This window comes from Ixodes scapularis, unplaced genomic scaffold (assembly GCF_016920785.2).
Source record: "Ixodes scapularis isolate PalLabHiFi unplaced genomic scaffold, ASM1692078v2 PGA_scaffold0__279_contigs__length_252992795, whole genome shotgun sequence".
Taxonomy (NCBI): Eukaryota; Metazoa; Arthropoda; class Arachnida; order Ixodida; family Ixodidae; genus Ixodes; species Ixodes scapularis.
In genome coordinates, this window is record NW_024609835.1 from 117,375,679 (window position 1) to 117,394,683 (window position 19,005).

Sequence of the window (19,005 nt, forward strand, 5' to 3'; positions counted from 1 at the left end):
CCCGGCTCCTTTTTCTTTTTTTTACCGGTTCTTCGCTTCGGGTTCGCAAATTAAATCAAAGAGGAATTAAGAACTGTCTTGTCAGTTTATTTTCATATTTCCTCCAAATCTTCTCTAGGCTTTCAAAAAAAAAAAAATAGTTTGTAATTTTCACGCCTCACGTCTAACATAAATACCCTTCGTATTCCTGACAAGTTCTTCGTCGTATAATGCCTGTATCGTGTTCCCAAAACGTACGAAAATTAAGGATAATCCTTTACTGTTTTGATGGGGCTTACCAGGATAAAATTAATGTTTATTCTTTCTTTAGAAAAACGAAATTGCAACTATGAATAGTTGACCCCACCTCACGAAAATTAGCTTTCGATTTAAATATGACGATATCGTTATATTTCCAAAATCGAATTGGGAACTTACGAGAGGCGCATCTATATATAACCTGATGTATTATGTTTATCCTAGGTGGTGTTTGTTCGTTTTTGTCTTTAATTTTTTTAATAAAGAACAAGGGATTTAGTGATACCAATGGAATGAAATAATACTTTCAAGCTGTCATTGTCTAGAGCAGGGATGCACAACATGCGGCCCGCGGCCCGGTTCAGTGCAGAAAGTTGCGTACTATGCCATTCAATCCACTGAGCGCTCGCTCCGCTTGGAAAGCAGCAGTAAAACCCTGTGACCTACTTTTCTGAGTCTTCAGCGAAAGAACTACTATTTTTCAGCTCAAAGTTTTTCTCTCGACTAATCCCGCTGATAACAATAAAACAGCATGTGCAGCCGTGGTTCTGTCTCAACATGTATGTACACGGAACGCGAAAACATCCTGCTCTCTCTCAACAGAACCCCTTCTCGCTTTCACCACAGAGGCTATCAACCCTCTGAAGGCCCGTTCACACTCTTGCGACCTCTTAGAACTAGTGCCTTGAAACCTCTTAATATCTCTTACAACGAGAGGACACACTGGCGCCATCTATTGGGTAGCAGTCTGAACTTGGCGGTGCCACATATTTTCTATTTCTCTGGCGCACTATCCTTTCTTTCTTGGCTCGAAAAACTTTTATCAACGTTATAAACGAGCCTTTCTTATAGGTATTACGCACATTTGACCTCGGAAATCCCGCAAAACCTTCGCTTCTGTGAAATGCAGTTCCAGGGTCACCGCCTAGATGGCGCCAGAGCGCCAGTGTGTTCCCTCGTCCTAAGATATTTTAAGAGGTTTCAACAGGTCTCGTCTCTCTAGGTCGCACTCGGTCGCAAGAGTGTGAACTGGCCTTTGCTTCCTGTTGGAATAGTTAGGGGCAGTGTTGTACAGAACGGCGTTCCAAGGAACGGCGTTCCTGGAACGCGTTCCTTTTAAGAGGAACAAAGGAACGCCGCCGTTCCATTTTGCATCATTGGAACTGGAACGGGAACTCGTTACATTTTTACTGGAACGGAAAGAGGAACGGCGTTCCTTTTCTTAGTCCAGTGGAGTAATTTTTAATTTATTTATAAGATGAAAAATTTTAATATATAAAAGCAATTATGTACAAAGAGCATGATCTTGTTAAATTCTTGGTTACTTATCATATTTCTTTTTGTGTGTGTGTTCCTTGCTCGGTAATAGCCGCGTCCCACTAGAGCGACAGACAGCAACAAACGACAGCGACACACGACAATGAGCGACAGACGACACCGACAGACAGCCTGTTTGTCGGAGTCCGCCGTCCCACTTGGCGGACACGACACAGAACACGGGGACAAGAAAACTTGTTTCCTAGTGGGACTGGAGTTGTCAACAAAACGCCTCAAAATACACAGACAAACTGAGTCTGGCGACACGGTTTTCGTGTTTTGCTCTTTGGGCATAAAACGCGCCGACAGACACGGTGAAAGTGGAGACGATTACTTTATTTCTTGATTGAAGCTTCCGCTTCTCTTCATTCGCTGTTGGCGACTTTCAGTAAACAGTCGTGACAATCGACGCCAAACTTTTTCCGAACTAGAATACCCGAATCGGTCCTTTTTTTGGGTCGCTCGAGGAATTTTAGGTGAGCGCCACGGAATTTCACGCCTATTTTGAGGATGTTTATAACCTCATATCCGAATGATCGAGGGCAGGCGTTTTTTGGAGGACAGTACGGCATCCCGATTATCACAGAACGCGATGACAAGTCTCTCTTCTGCCGGAATGGCTTGCCTCGGAACGTCGTGTCCTACTTCGTGGTGAGCGGTCTTACTTTGGTCAGTTCTCGAACATGAGTGTATCCATCCTGATGCAGGGGCGTAGACCTCGGCGTCTTGAAGCACCATCTCGCGCACCAAGTTTTCGCGAGCAAAACCAGCCACAGCATGACAGCAAATTCCCTTTCGCAACACGACCGTCTGGCGCCAGCAAGCAAGCCGCGCCCGCGACCACTACGTGCAATCGGGAGACCGGAACTGCGGGGCCGGGAACGAGGAGTGGCCGCCAAGGGCTTCTCGTTCCGGGAGGAAGGGTAGAAGGGTGGGAGGGGAGGCAACAGAAGGCACAAGCGGGCGAGGAGGATAAGTTTGTCTCCGAGACATGTTTCTCAGTGGGACTGCTTGCTGCGCTTCAAGTCCAACGACAGACAAGAACTCGTCCGTCGTCGATCGTTTGTCGGCGCGTGTCGGCGATTGTCGCGGGTGACGGTCGTTGCAGTGGGACAGCATCGGCGACACGGAACTTTGTGGTGTCGTCGGACAAAAATCGGTGTTTGTCGTTCTAGTGGGACGAGGCTATAACGGTCAGGTGCAGGAGAGCTAATCGACATCGATTATTTTTTTTAGTACCCGAGACTGCGGTACAAAAAGCAAATATTTTAGTCGAAGGAAAAGACACAGACTAAGGGTCGTTTCAAACTTAGCTACTTTCTTTGCTTCCACGAATCCTGATACACCAAGAAGTCTAAGGCCGACTACAACCATCACTGAACTTCCACAGAGAGACCCACAGTTACAACCGAAAAAGAGGTTACCAGACATCGAACACACCCTTGTATCCCGAACATCGGTCATTTAAAAGATGCACAAAAATTAAACTTTATTCCTTCCTTCCTTGTTTCCCATCCTCTGACTGAACAACGGATCAAAGTTTCACAAAGGCGGATTTGCAGTTTCCAAGACTGACCTTCTAAAAGTCCTATCCTCACCTTCACTTCCTCAGCTTGCGGACAGCAACATCGAGAAGCAACTGTTGTTAACTTTTTGCAAGGTACTTTTTAGATTTAGATGAGCCAGGTTGTTTGAAAACGTTAGCACATTGCGAGGTAACAGCACCATCTGGCTAGTCTGAATCGCTCATCACAAACATGAATATGGTTAAAATCTGAGATTTTTAAAGGTGAATATATCAACAAATGAAACCCTGCTTCCGCTGGTGTTCTTTCCCTGGTGTTCTTCCATCGCAAAATTGAAATTGGTATGTTAACATTTGATGGGATAGATTATAAACAAAACTCTCCTCGATCTAACTAAATATGGTAATCAGCAAAATACAAATGTAACGTATATGTAACGATGCGTTCCATTTTTAAACTGTAACGGGAACGAGTTCCTTTCTCTCAGATGGAACTTGTAACGGGAACGCGTTCCAAAGATCAAAAGGAACTAGTAACGATTTTTCGTTCCTTTTTTTTTTTTCTTGAGGAATGTGTAAAACACTGATTAGGGGTTGCACCGTCAAATCGGAGGACTCTGATGCGACAATGCCACTGGAGCTAATCGACCTCCAGTGTCCACCAGCGCCGAAGACTATGCATCGCGAATCTCAGCTGCATGAATTCTTCAAAAACCTGGACAAGAACAAGTACGGAAACCTGGTGGATCACGCCGTGAAACTGCGGTCACTTTTCGGGAGCACGTATGCTTGTGATCGAACCGTCTAACTGATGACTTTCAACAAAAACCGTTTTCGATCTGCCATGACGGACATGACATTGCGAGATATGCTAAAGACGGCAACGAGTGCGCCGACGCCTGATATCGGAAGCTTGACCTTGGCCGAAATATGCCACACGTCGTACCAGCTGCGGCCCGCACAGTTTTCAATATACGTAATTTTGTCCCGCGTAATTTTTTGGTTGTGCACTCCTGGGGCCCTAAACTCGTGAAACACGAAGTTGGGGCCGAAGTTGAGGGAGCGCACCGATGGGACAATAACGACGATGACTCGGCGCTTTTCTCGCCAACATCCAATCGGCGCGCTCCGCGAACTTTCGGCTCCAACTTTGTGTTTCACGAGTCTAGGGCCCCTGGTGTAGAGTATCTCCTCACACAATATGGCTACCCAATTCAATTTTTAGTTATCCAGTGAACAGAAATATCAGGTGGGTCAATTGGATCGATGGAGGATTGGAAGGGACTTCTGAAATCGGTGTCTTAACTTATCACGCTGTGATTTACTGCGGAGGCGCTGGAAGCTCGTGCAGTCAATAATTGAGAGTATGAATACATGAAACCTCCGGAGTCAAAAGAAAGAAAATAAACACTTGTTTTGTCCATGGAAAAAGTATCGCTAAGCCTTTTATCTCAAAATCATCGGAAAATAGTTGTGGGCTATTCTGGCGCTTACTACGATTGAAACATTTGTGAAATGAAAATAAAATAGAATTGGTTTACCTATTTTTCACTTTATTTGGCCCAGATAGGCACCACAGTAACGCTTAATCGTCTTTAGTGTTGATGCAAAATATAGGGAAAACATAGTTTTTGATTTTTCTTGATTTACTCGGGTGAGTCAATTTTTCCACAATTTTATAGAAAGCTTCCACTAACCCCAAGCACCTCTGTAGTAAATCATAGCGCGATACGTTAAGAACCCGATTGATGTCGTCATTTTAAACGGCCACTGCTCCCTTTGACCCACGCAGTATAAGATTGTCAAAGAGCTTAATTGAATGAATAAAAAAAATTTTGGAAGTCTTCTTTACAACTTCGTTTTTCATCAAGTTCAAAATTGTCTTTCGGTGATTTCCACAAATTCCGCATAAACAAATTTCAGAAGCATTGCTCTGCTTTCTTTTTTTTTGCAATAACTACATTTTATTTTTAATACTTTTGACCCAGAACGACCGTGACGTGGTGTTGTGATTTTCTTAATCGCAACTGATTTTTATAAAGTCGAACTAATTTTAAATATCTATAATAGCTTTAGTAAATAAGTAAAAACCTATTTTGAGGATGTTTATAACCTCATATCCGAATGATCGAGGGCAGGCGTTTTTTGGAGGACAGTACGGCATCCCGATTATCACAGAACGCGATGACAAGTCTCTCTTCTGCCGGAATGGCTTGCCTCGGAACGTCGTGTCCTACTTCGTGGTGAGCGGTCTTACTTTGGTCAGTTCTCGAACATGAGTGTATCCATCCTGATGCAGGGGCGTAGACCTCGGCGTCTTGAAGCACCATCTCGCGCACCAAGTTTTCGCGAGCAAAACCAGCCACAGCATGACAGCAAATTCCCTTTCGCAACACGACCGTCTGGCGCCAGCAAGCAAGCCGCGCCCGCGACCACTACGTGCAATCGGGAGACCGGAACTGCGGGGCCGGGAACGAGGAGTGGCCGCCAAGGGCTTCTCGTTCCGGGAGGAAGGGTAGAAGGGTGGGAGGGGAGGCAACAGAAGGCACAAGCGGGCGAGGAGGATAAGTTTGTCTCCGAGACATGTTTCTCAGTGGGACTGCTTGCTGCGCTTCAAGTCCAACGACAGACAAGAACTCGTCCGTCGTCGATCGTTTGTCGGCGCGTGTCGGCGATTGTCGCGGGTGACGGTCGTTGCAGTGGGACAGCATCGGCGACACGGAACTTTGTGGTGTCGTCGGACAAAAATCGGTGTTTGTCGTTCTAGTGGGACGAGGCTATAACGGTCAGGTGCAGGAGAGCTAATCGACATCGATTATTTTTTTTAGTACCCGAGACTGCGGTACAAAAAGCAAATATTTTAGTCGAAGGAAAAGACACAGACTAAGGGTCGTTTCAAACTTAGCTACTTTCTTTGCTTCCACGAATCCTGATACACCAAGAAGTCTAAGGCCGACTACAACCATCACTGAACTTCCACAGAGAGACCCACAGTTACAACCGAAAAAGAGGTTACCAGACATCGAACACACCCTTGTATCCCGAACATCGGTCATTTAAAAGATGCACAAAAATTAAACTTTATTCCTTCCTTCCTTGTTTCCCATCCTCTGACTGAACAACGGATCAAAGTTTCACAAAGGCGGATTTGCAGTTTCCAAGACTGACCTTCTAAAAGTCCTATCCTCACCTTCACTTCCTCAGCTTGCGGACAGCAACATCGAGAAGCAACTGTTGTTAACTTTTTGCAAGGTACTTTTTAGATTTAGATGAGCCAGGTTGTTTGAAAACGTTAGCACATTGCGAGGTAACAGCACCATCTGGCTAGTCTGAATCGCTCATCACAAACATGAATATGGTTAAAATCTGAGATTTTTAAAGGTGAATATATCAACAAATGAAACCCTGCTTCCGCTGGTGTTCTTTCCCTGGTGTTCTTCCATCGCAAAATTGAAATTGGTATGTTAACATTTGATGGGATAGATTATAAACAAAACTCTCCTCGATCTAACTAAATATGGTAATCAGCAAAATACAAATGTAACGTATATGTAACGATGCGTTCCATTTTTAAACTGTAACGGGAACGAGTTCCTTTCTCTCAGATGGAACTTGTAACGGGAACGCGTTCCAAAGATCAAAAGGAACTAGTAACGATCTTTCGTTCCTTTTTTTTTTTTTCTTGAGGAATGTGTAAAACACTGATTAGGGGTTGCACCGTCAAATCGGAGGACTCTGATGCGACAATGCCACTGGAGCTAATCGACCTCCAGTGTCCACCAGCGCCGAAGACTATGCATCGCGAATCTCAGCTGCATGAATTCTTCAAAAACCTGGACAAGAACAAGTACGGAAACCTGGTGGATCACGCCGTGAAACTGCGGTCACTTTTCGGGAGCACGTATGCTTGTGATCGAACCGTCTAACTGATGACTTTCAACAAAAACCGTTTTCGATCTGCCATGACGGACATGACATTGCGAGATATGCTAAAGACGGCAACGAGTGCGCCGACGCCTGATATCGGAAGCTTGACCTTGGCCGAAATATGCCACACGTCGTACCAGCTGCGGCCCGCACAGTTTTCAATATACGTAATTTTGTCCCGCGTAATTTTTTGGTTGTGCACTCCTGGGGCCCTAAACTCGTGAAACACGAAGTTGGGGCCGAAGTTGAGGGAGCGCACCGATGGGACAATAACGACGATGACTCGGCGCTTTTCTCGCCAACATCCAATCGGCGCGCTCCGCGAACTTTCGGCTCCAACTTTGTGTTTCACGAGTCTAGGGCCCCTGGTGTAGAGTATCTCCTCACACAATATGGCTACCCAATTCAATTTTTAGTTATCCAGTGAACAGAAATATCAGGTGGGTCAATTGGATCGATGGAGGATTGGAAGGGACTTCTGAAATCGGTGTCTTAACTTATCACGCTGTGATTTACTGCGGAGGCGCTGGAAGCTCGTGCAGTCAATAATTGAGAGTATGAATACATGAAACCTCCGGAGTCAAAAGAAAGAAAATAAACACTTGTTTTGTCCATGGAAAAAGTATCGCTAAGCCTTTTATCTCAAAATCATCGGAAAATAGTTGTGGGCTATTCTGGCGCTTACTACGATTGAAACATTTGTGAAATGAAAATAAAATAGAATTGGTTTACCTATTTTTCACTTTATTTGGCCCAGATAGGCACCACAGTAACGCTTAATCGTCTTTAGTGTTGATGCAAAATATAGGGAAAACATAGTTTTTGATTTTTCTTGATTTACTCGGGTGAGTCAATTTTTCCACAATTTTATAGAAAGCTTCCACTAACCCCAAGCACCTCTGTAGTAAATCATAGCGCGATACGTTAAGAACCCGATTGATGTCGTCATTTTAAACGGCCACTGCTCCCTTTGACCCACGCAGTATAAGATTGTCAAAGAGCTTAATTGAATGAATAAAAAAAATTTTGGAAGTCTTCTTTACAACTTCGTTTTTCATCAAGTTCAAAATTGTCTTTCGGTGATTTCCACAAATTCCGCATAAACAAATTTCAGAAGCATTGCTCTGCTTTCTTTTTTTTTGCAACAACTACATTTTATTTTTAATACTTTTGACCCAGAACGACCGTGACGTGGTGTTGTGATTTTCTTAATCGCAACTGATTTTTATAAAGTCGAACTAATTTTAAATATCTATAATAGCTTTAGTAAATAAGTAAAAACCTTAAAATATATATTAATTATTTTAATTTCTTTAAGTATTAAAACATTTTCCAACGACCTATCATAAGATATGACATTCTTCTATATTACTCATTTAAACCACATGTATTATTAAACATAATTCAAGCAACTAAAGGAAACACAAGTTCCCTTTGCTTGACGTATTTTTCCAAATAAAATACAAATCACACCTAGCTAAAACTACAATTACATGAATGTGTTCTCAAACTTACGTTTCAACGTGTTCTAAAAAAAATGAAAGACGTTTACAATTCTCTGTATTGCGAAATTAGAGCGCAGCTCTTGAGGAGGAGGAGGAAAAAGTACGAAAAGGAGGGTATGCATCTCCTCCCCTCCTCCCCCTCCTCTCCTCCTCGCCTCCTCGCCTCCCATTTAGCAGAAAATTTTTGCGACATTTCTCTCTAAATTTAGCAAATATTTATCCGCTAAACTTAGCAGGGAAATTTTCCCGCTAAATTTAGCGGGAAGTATATTGCGAATTTCTTCGCTAATTTTAGCGAGGAAACTTCACAAACTAAATCAAGCGGGAAAATTTTGCCTCTAAATTAAGTGCGAAATTTAGCGACAATTTTCCCGCTAAAATTAGCGTTAAAGTTAGCAAAATTTTCCTGCTAAATTTAGCCGGAAAGTTTTCCCGCTAAATTTAGTGAGAAAATTTCCCGACTATATTCAGCGTATTAAGTTTCCTGCTAAATTTAACGGAAGATTGATGTCGCGCGACCTCCACTAATTCAGTTCCCCCGCTAAATTTAGAGGGGGAACTGTGACGTCCATAATGCAAAGGGCACAATTACGCCGATGTCGACGCCGACGCCGCTCAACCCGAAACCGGGCGCCTAGCAGTAATAAATACGAATACATTTTTTCGGTGGAACTTCCCTAATTCCGAGATTTCTGTAAACCAAGGTGCCGAAGGCCACATAGAAAAGCTAAACTGGCTGATGGTTGAAAGTACTGAGATTGCTCTCTGAAAGTTTGAATTGCCTGTTCGTTGATGGCCCTAAACGCTGCAAATGTGGAACCGAAATATCTGGGGTGCGTTAAAAATTGAGCTCTTGATCTGGAAACATTTTTGAGTGAACTCGCTCACAAAGATGCACAAAAGGCACAAAGGAAAAGAGGCCACCGGCCACAGGACCGCAAACTTTATTTTTTTTTCGACGCAGCTTGCATTTGACTTCTATTATCTAGCATTTTCAAACCAGCCATGTCTTTCTTAGAAGCAAACGGAAGGTCAGATACGTTTGGAGAAGATTATTTTCTTTCTACAGAGCGGAACAAATTACAAGGAAAACGTGGACCAATATTGTTGCTTTCTGCCCCGTTGCTAAAAGGCAGTCGTGAAATATGCTGATACAGGTGGAAGTTCCTAATATAAAATGCTATTGAATGTGAAAAAAAAAATTATGTTGAAAACCGAACTACGTAACTGTTAAAGCAAAAAAGAGCAGATTCCGGGTTCACGCAAGCCGTATCACGCAACATAGATAGACCAGTCGTCAAAAAATGGTTCTGAACAATTTTGGAGGCTTTAAACATTTAAGGCCATAATTTTGTGCGCTGCATGTCATTCATTTAGACAATGCACTCTTAACGCAGATATACCGCTGTAATTGAAAGCAGAAAATCTTCCTGAATGAATTTTTAGCTCCTCTTAACTCCACGATAGACCAGCCTGATTAAAGACAACTGGCAACCCCCTTAAACCAAGCGCGTTTTCTCTAAATCAGTGTTCCGCAAAACTTTCTGAAAAATGAAGCCAAAGTTAGACGCTTTATTTGAACGCCGACGCACTAAACAAACGATGCCTACATAATTAATTTAGGCTAGTCACACGTTTATTTATAAATATGTATTCTTAATTAAAACACTGAGAGCAAACTATAACAGAGAACGTTTTTTGAACTATAAGCAATTAACAAGTGAAGTGTTGAAAGCCAGGTTTGATGCGTTGGTAAAACATCGCATGCAAATGCAAGGAAAAAGACCACTGATTAGTTTCAATACGCTGTCATGACAGAATGGCGAACACTATAATGGCAGTAGTTGTTTTTCTTTCTACCGGATAGGTGGGACATAAATGTACGAAAGAAAACTGATCATGCTTGCGCTAAATCTATATGAGCAGTTTCTTATTTTCTTTAGATTACGGTTTAAGCGTTGACAAATTAAACAATGTGCGTATATTTCAGTTTTTGACAGGGCGTAATTATGGCGAGGACAACAAACATCTTTGGGGGTTGAAAGTGTTCAAGTTTCCAAGAGTGTTTGTTAGTCCTTTTCAGACCTATATAAGGCGTATACTTCATAACCTGAGCTCGATGAGTTTGGGTCAATCCGGCGACAGTCTTCTAATCTCATCATCGCGTGTGCTTTAATATTTATCACATCGGCTATGGTTTCCAAAATATGAGCATTTCATTTTATCGGTTTGTATTTTCTCATTAGTAGCCCGAACAAAAGTGATAAATGAGACAAGGAATCACACAACACACTTCGAGGTATAGCAACTGAATACACAATATCTATCAGTCGTGTCTAATAAAATAAAAAAAAAATCAATTTGCACATTACAATATTCTCTTATTTATTCGGCAGCTGAAGGGAGGCGAGTTTAATTAAATGTTTTCTTCTTTTCTCGTTTCAAACAAGTACGCGAACATAAAAAAAAAAAATTATGAGAGACGAAAGAGTAAGCGCTGAGCACTTTATGTTGGCATATGCCCAGACTTGTTGCCAAATCCTCCAAGAACGCGAGCCCAAACTTTCAAAGCTTATGCGCCCCCCCGCCCCCTTTCCCCGGTCATTGCTTAACGGGGAGAGGGACTTTTTACAGAGCCTTGTAAACTGACTCTTTTACCTGTTAACACCGTCATTAGGGTGCTCACATTTCTGTCTTCACACTGAGAATACAATGTGTCCTAACAGGAGCCGGGCTTACGGGCGTTATTCAGGAAGTAACCCCTAGGGAAACCCTCAGGGGTATATCCAGGAGTCTTATTTTGCGGGGGGGAGGGGGGTGCTCGTTTAAAGTTCTTGTAGGAGGAAGCTGTATAGGGTGTATGTACCACGTAGATCCAATACAGAAAATTTTTAAAGGAGGGAGGGGGGCGGGCGGGTCGGCTAAGCCTGAATTGTGACGTGTGTGCACTGGGTTTGTAGAAATTACTCAACATCCCGCACATGAAAGTCGTTTGACACACGGAGAGTGTTATAGCATACTGAAAATGCCGACAGTCTAGAAACTACAGTTGGGCAGGCTTGACACTTAAAAACCCAACATATCCTCAATCTCGCACTGCCAAACATCTTCAGGTACATGACAAAACTGCGTGACATTTTTCTGTTCTTGCGAAGGCTTTCATGTTCAGCAGGACCCTAGCTGGTTCAGCTACGGACTCTTTCGAATTTTTGTCTTTTTGTTTTTTTTTAAGTGGTACTGGCCCTCATGGTGCCGCGCGGGGTTAAGGAATGGTGCTGTATAATTTGTCGGTGAATAAGACTTCCCCTGAGTGAAGCCCGCGTTCGGATTTTTGCGTACGAAGTGTTCCTAACACCGTGTAGCAAACGGTAGACTATACCTACAAAATGACGATGCCCATGTTCTTTATAGTTTCAAATCGCACCTGGGGATGATTAACCTCAGTGCTCAAGACTATTGTTAAAGTGCCCGTTTGCAACAAGAAGAAATCGTTAGGCTGATGCTATTTGCTTCAGATGGTTCTAACTATTCTACAGAAAATTAACCAAACTTCAATGATTTTTAACTCGCTCAAAACGTAGCAAAGTATGTCTAATTATTGATTCAAAAGAAAACGCGTAACTGTAACGCCTGTTTTTTTTTTCTTTCCTGGGTCTTTTAAGGCGTCTCTGACTGAAACCGTAGCTGTGTTTTAGGATTGTGTCGTTGAAGTGTCCTTGATTTCATAAAACGCGTTCAAACGGACTCTTCATTCAAACACCGGTGGCATGTGTCGCGTGGAAATATCTATCGCCACTGGAACAGAAATATAGATTTTTCAAAAACTTGGTATGCATCGACATTGATATTAACATGCATGAAAACTTCTGAAGTCAGAAGCTGGTGGCTGACGGAGTGATGTTATTGTGCTTTAGCGCAACAATAAATGCATCAGAGTGCGCGTCACTGCTGCGTGGCGGTGACGCGCACTCAAAAAAATAAAACTAAGATGGCATATGCCATCTTAGTTTTATTTTTTTCGTTTAAAAATGGAAATGGTCCCTTTGTTTGTGAAATCGCGTCAGACCAACATCAGCTAGAATAATTAAAGCCCGTGCACTAGCATTTCGACATAATCACACTGAGATATAACGCAGACATAGATTGGACACGACTACAGCGCCAGCGTAAGGCTGACCTTCGTGTTCCTTCACAGCGTCGAAAGACGTTCGGTGTCGGGCTTGTGTTCAATTTCAGAGTCAGAGTTCATGTTCAAGCTGATTATCCTCAAAGACATCCCTCGGATATATTACATGAAGAGCGAGGTAAACAAGTCAAAATATAAATTACAAATAATATCTCAATAAACAATTTAATTGAAAGAATTACAGAGACACGGAGTAGTATATACTCAAATACGTTCTGCACTTGGATTGGAACGAAAGATGGTTAGTATCAGTTGCTATAATGTCAGTCAGCGTAATCCAGTCATTGATGCATAGCGAAAGCTGGAAAGCGTCATCCGAGTGTGACCTTACATTATGGTAGAGGAGGCTTTTCACGGGCTTTGATTATTCTGGGTAGCGTAGGTTGAGCACGGGCTTGTAAATGTCGTTCCTGTTTGTCGGGTGCCAAAGTAGGCAAAAAGGGCGTTATGCAAGAACACGTGAACCAAATGAAAATCGACAATAGCCACCCGCTATGCCGTGGTATATAAATATACAACAAAGACGAGGTTTTAACTTGTGATCTGGTTTGGCGGATCTTCCTTGGGTGTCTGTGGAGCCCAGTAATTTTGGCTGGGTTTCATCGGCGTGGGACAGTAATCTTTGTCAATGCTCGCCACGCGCTATAATGCGAATTGGAAATTAACTTGTTGAGAAGATGGTAGCAACACTCACATTGAAGTCTAAAACGGCCGTAATATCACAGTGGCCTAGAGACTTGTAGTAAGCTCACGGGACGGCTCAGCCTGACGTGTTTGATGTCGACGCGACGGTGCGCTGTAAGCGTTTCCTCCTGAAATTTTCCAGCGTGCATTGGCCAGACCAGGTCGGCCAGGCAGCTCTTACCCATCGCGAACAGCGGGCGGGAGAAGTTTCAGGAAGAATCTAATAATAATAATTGGTGTTGTGGGGATATTTATACAGCGTGTAGTTGGTCTGCCATTTAAAGCTGCGACGAGTCACACGCTGTAGATGAACAATTTAGCCAGTGCGGTACAACCGCTAGCCTGGGGTCTTTAACGTGCACCACGCAGTAGTGATACACGACCGCACGCCGGTACGATGCTCACCCAGATCGAAACGGGAGGGGTGGGGCTCGAACCCAGGATCCCTGGGTTCCGCATCGCGAGCTTTCACTCCACGCGCGTTGAGCTGGGTGTGCGCTTCAGCCCACTCGGCCACCGATCCCCCCAAAGAAGAATCTACTGCTGCGACTCCCACGTTTTCGACATCGGCCGCTTCAGCGCGGCACACGGGGGAGATAGGGCGGTGAGCCCACTACCCCACTTCTAGGGCACTGTAGTAATATAATGGAGGAGAACTAGATAAGAGAAAAAAAATGAAAACTCCAAAGCATGTCAAAAGATCAAGCGATCAAATCTTGCTTTCTTCTGCTGAAGGCGTACGGAAGCAAATCGTTCAGAACGAAGTAGTGTTGACGAAGGCGAAAAATAAGGGTGACACAGTTTATTCCTCTTTAGAATACCTATCTTGGACGTAAAGCTTACCACCCTGTTCCTAATTGATTAAGTATTAGCTGCCAGTAGTCCTATAGGCAACATTCAATGCTGTTTGGTTTGGCGTTATTTAGCGACTGAAGCAAGAAACATTTAGCATGCCTGGGAGTGGCGGCTGCATTGTTGAAACGGGATATATTACTCTAGTGGCGCCGCTTAGTCTAGCGTCTGAAGTAAGAAATGCAGGGTAGGCCAGGAAGCCGCGATCGCATAACATGCCAGTACAGCGGAAGTTACGGCCCTCTTGGGCCAATCGGAACGTGACTACGCATCGCTGTAGTGTGCTTTTACTGCGAAGAAGTGTCAGGTTTTCGCTGCATCATCCTCCGATATATGTGCGTTGCGCACGTATACGTGGCGCATATCGGAGCCGTTGGCACGCAATGTGGGGGTTATCGTTCACCCTCTGTCAAGTTACAACAAGACAGGGTATAACTGTGGGCTCCAACTCTGCTGCTGCCGCCTGGCTGTTGCCCGGTGGATATTGCCGCTGGTTCCGAACTGCTATGTAATGACCCTCAATACAGCAAATTATAAATCTTCAATCCTGGTAAAAAAAAAAAAAAAATGAAAACGGACAGCGGCGCGCGTGCCTTCCTGAGCATGCAGAACCATCTGGCGGAGCTTGGTGGTATTTCTCCAGCGAGATTATTATCCGTGTTTCCAGTCGTTGCATTATATTCACGCTTGGCTACACAAGGCGCGACACTCACCGTCGCACCCTTGGATTCCTGGTCTTTATAATCAGAGAGCCATCAGTAATCGCGTGACAATAAGATCACGCAAAATTGCGCATTGTTATCTGCTGTGCACAGGAATGTCACTGCGTCATTTATGTCTCAATCACCTGTGATCCTTTTTTTTTACAACTAAAGGATTGCATTCAGATCGCACAAGGCACAGCGCCAGTGGACTATTAAAGAATGACGCCGCTTCTAAATAGAATTGAAATTGCTCTAAGCGAATGACTAAGCGGATTTTGTTAATAAGATGCGCAGTCGCCGGGCTGACACATTATTTTATGAAAGGGTGGCATCATTCTTATGAAAGGGTGGCATTATTCTCGCCGTCAGACACTCAAGATAACAAGCAACATAAAGAGAGGGTGACGGTGGAAGAGAGAGGTGTGTAAAGGGTGCCGCCTCTCTACGTACCCAGTGCGTAGAAGATTCGCTGCCATTTCTGACAAACGCCGTGAGATGGCGCAGCATGACAGGAGCTCGAGGAACTGTCCTTACCTGCCCACACCTCTTCAAGGCCGTGATGCGCGCGCCCACGCCCGCGCTAAAGCCGCCCGGCGCGCGATTGCGCCAGAGCGCCGAGCCCAACCCCATAGAGCGCTACGGTGAGATGTTCGAAGCCCGGATGAAATTCGGGCACTCTTTCTGATCTTTGTTTCCGTACCTCTCTCTTCTTCCATCCTGGACACAGCCGTTGGCGGCAAATCGCAGAGATCAAATCGGTCACGATGAAAAACAAGATGAACCGGTCTTTTGCTTTTTTTTTGCTTTAAGCAACATAGGTATCGTTCAGACGCCGCTTGATTGTTTGTATTTCTTTTGATCGTGACTGTATTTGTTTAGAAGTAACAGATAACCGAAGGCTGTTAATTTTGCTGCTTTGCTTAATCCTGAGTAATTCGAGTGAATAAAGAGTAAAATCTCTTAATTTGTTTCTTTTATTCTTTTCAGCAATACCTTATCCAGAATCCCAATCCCTACTTCCGGCTGGAAACTCAGGAGTCTGGGGGTAAGTTAACTATGCAATCACAGGGTCAAGAATCCAGGGAAGATATGTGTAATTTAAAATAAAAAAACACTAGAAAATAAAGGTTCGGATATATTGTGCGTCTATAAAGATACAATGAGATAACTTTATTAATAGGCGCTAAAATAAATCAATACCTGCCTCGAAAAAAGAGGTTCCTTGATTTGAACGGGTGGAGCCATTAATTTAGCCGGCACGCTTTTATACCAAGGCATAATTTTAACTCTTGTTTTGAAAGGTCTGTAAATACCTAGATTATAATAATGCCCAGGATGAATCGGGCAGTACTTTAATGTATTAAATGATAGCCATTTAAATTAATCATATAATAACTTTTTTGCTTGAATGATCTCTACACCAGAAGAGTAATAAAAGAGCCTCGCGGCTACTCACGAAGGTAATAAGGTGGTTAGTTGAGCGATTTGGTAATGGTTGAACATGGTTAAAATTGCGCACAAATAGCGCAGAAATAGAATTTTTATCTGTGCACAATTTTAACCATGCTCACGAAAGTAACTTATTCCTATTGACATTGATATTTGTAAAGCGGTTATAAAAGAGCAAACGTCAACAACGAAGATTTTTTTTTTTTTTTTTTATGCTGGGGAAGATGTTTTGTGTTAAGGTGCTCTTTAGGTTTCGTTCATAGCAAAAGTGTGGTAAAAATCAACACCGAGATAACTTGTCCTAGAAAAAACAACTAAAAACAAGTGGTTCAAAAGACATCTAATTTTTCATTGACTAACCTTTGGTTGAGATTGCTCTGATTAATAGGTTAGGGTTGTCTAACTGTTTTGAAACTTAGTCATCACACTGCTCATCTAAAAATCTACACATGTTATGGTCATTGTAAGAGAGTCATTCCTGCTCGTAGGCTGGTACGGCCGTACTGATTTTTTTAAACCTATAGATTCGAGGAAGGTCCATCGGGCCCTTATATCGCGCCAAAATTTGACGAAAAAGCTTTTGATTGTTATCGATGAAGTTGACGCAAGCATTCAGTTTAGTTGGTCACTAGTCCTTTTATTTCAATATTTTTATTTTTATATTTTTATCCGAATATGCCACTTGCTATTTCCTTCTGAAAAAAAAAAAAAAAAAGCTTTCCTATGGTTAGAGTTAAATGACCACTTAAACCACCTCATTTTCTTCATGAAGTTTCAAATATGACTGCATCTGCGTCGTCACCCCATTACGGGAACCAAAACCTTGGATATATAACCTTAACCATCCGTCAAAGTTTTTGACAGCTGCCGCTCGTCCGCATCAGGTGCGACACCCTAAAGTGAGCTAGATGCAAGCTTGGTTCCGTCGTCTATGGCCTCCCAAAAGTGCCTGAGCAAGGTCAATATTTTTAGATGCCTCCGCCACGCCCTTGTCAAGCATGGACTCGACAGAACCTATTGATAGCAGAACGTAAAGTTCATATTTCCAATAACATGAATTGAATTTATGTATTTCTGATCATTTTGCGCTGAACCTCCCCTTAACATTTTCAAGCCGAGAACTTTTCTGTGAAACTCTTTTCTTGATATGCCAGCGCGTAATTTACTTCCCGGATTAGTGTACATGGTTCCCAGTACGGCTAAGCGATTGATCGATGAACCTTCCGATTAGTATAATATTGCTTTAACCGCGATTAATTTTTTGAGCTGGTTAATCGGTTGAATTTGAAGCCGGGTGAACCTAAACCAAAATCTGAACTTTCAGTGTATTTTTTTTTAATCTTAGTGACTTTCATTATTGGAGAGTTTTTTTTGTAAATCGTTCCGATGACTCCGATAATGATACCCTATATTACGCCAGAGTCTTTGAGCATGCACGCATCGTATAGTTATTGCGTGTGTCACAGGTATCAGAACGATCTACTAAAACTTTTTTTGCTCAAAACGCAAACATTAATATCTTCGTCGGCGGAAAATTCACAAATAACACCATTCTTATCCCCAGCTGAAAGTGCATCTTTCGGTGTTTGTCACAGAAAAAAAGCGTAAAAGAATAAATATGTTTTTGTCCTTTTCATGCTCTTATGTCTGGAAATGAACGCGACCGAATAAATGATTAATTAATTGATTAAAGGGTGCCGATTAATCGGGTTATAAGTTTTAATCCACGCCCAGCCCCCAGCGATTCCTACATGCCACCACTGCTGCTGACTCTTCACTTGAACCTTGTGGTTCTGTTCTTATTTAGAGCATAAGCCTCGACCGGTAACGTCACTGTACGCTAATATTCTTACCCTATTTATTTCCCCGTATAGTGATACACATACCTCTATACACGGCTGATCAATCGCGTTATGTAACAAGAGCTTCAAGTTACAGTTTTCAGGACACTGCGTCATTCCATGCGCACTTTACTTTGGCGCAAAGCTTCACCAGAGTTGTGCCTTATTGATTCTGAGAACGTTGGAAGAAGTCATTAAAGTTCGTCTAGCCTCGTGTGACAGAATCGGGACCAATTGAGTGCACAGTAAGTTCTAAATAAATCGATGCCAAGTTCGGAAAAAAAATTATTTATGAACTTCTTCACCTTTGCGCTTCATATTCATGTTTGGGTTACAAAACATGATGTTCAATCCTGAACTTTATGCCATGCTACAATTTAGAAATTTAACAGAAGAAACAAGATCAAATTGTGGTTTTGCATGAAATCTGACTAATTCTCTATTATCGTTCTGAAGGTCACTAGTGCCCGAATTTTCCGCATTATCCGACGAACCATACGCGCGCACTTTCGCTGATGAAAGTATTATTTCAGAAGTAGAAGAGTAGACAGTTGGGCGAGTTGGTATATATTGAACATGGACAAGGGCAAAGACTACTCTGTCCTTGTCCTTGTGTGCGCAACTGTAACTATGTTCATTATTTCATAACTTCTCAACTCGTCAGTGAATACATGTGTTTAATCTCCGCATTACTTATTATTTTTGATGTTTGTCACTGAACAGTCATCTAGAAAAGCCAAAATATATTTAATTCAAAAGATTTTTCAACCAGTGGAAA

At 42.8% G+C, this 19,005-nt stretch overlaps 1 protein-coding gene across 1 annotated transcript in view; it reads left to right on the plus strand.

The window, feature by feature from the left end:
- Positions 1-19,005, plus strand: part of LOC8034930 (corticotropin-releasing factor-binding protein) — a 156,688-nt gene that overhangs the window by 30,368 nt on the left and 107,315 nt on the right. Inside the window, exons 2-3 of the mRNA XM_040503524.2 lie at positions 15,925-15,982; positions 16,406-16,408. Of these exons, the coding sequence (XP_040359458.1) occupies positions 15,925-15,982; positions 16,406-16,408 (61 nt within the window). The remainder of the gene's footprint in view (positions 1-15,924; positions 15,983-16,405; positions 16,409-19,005) is intronic.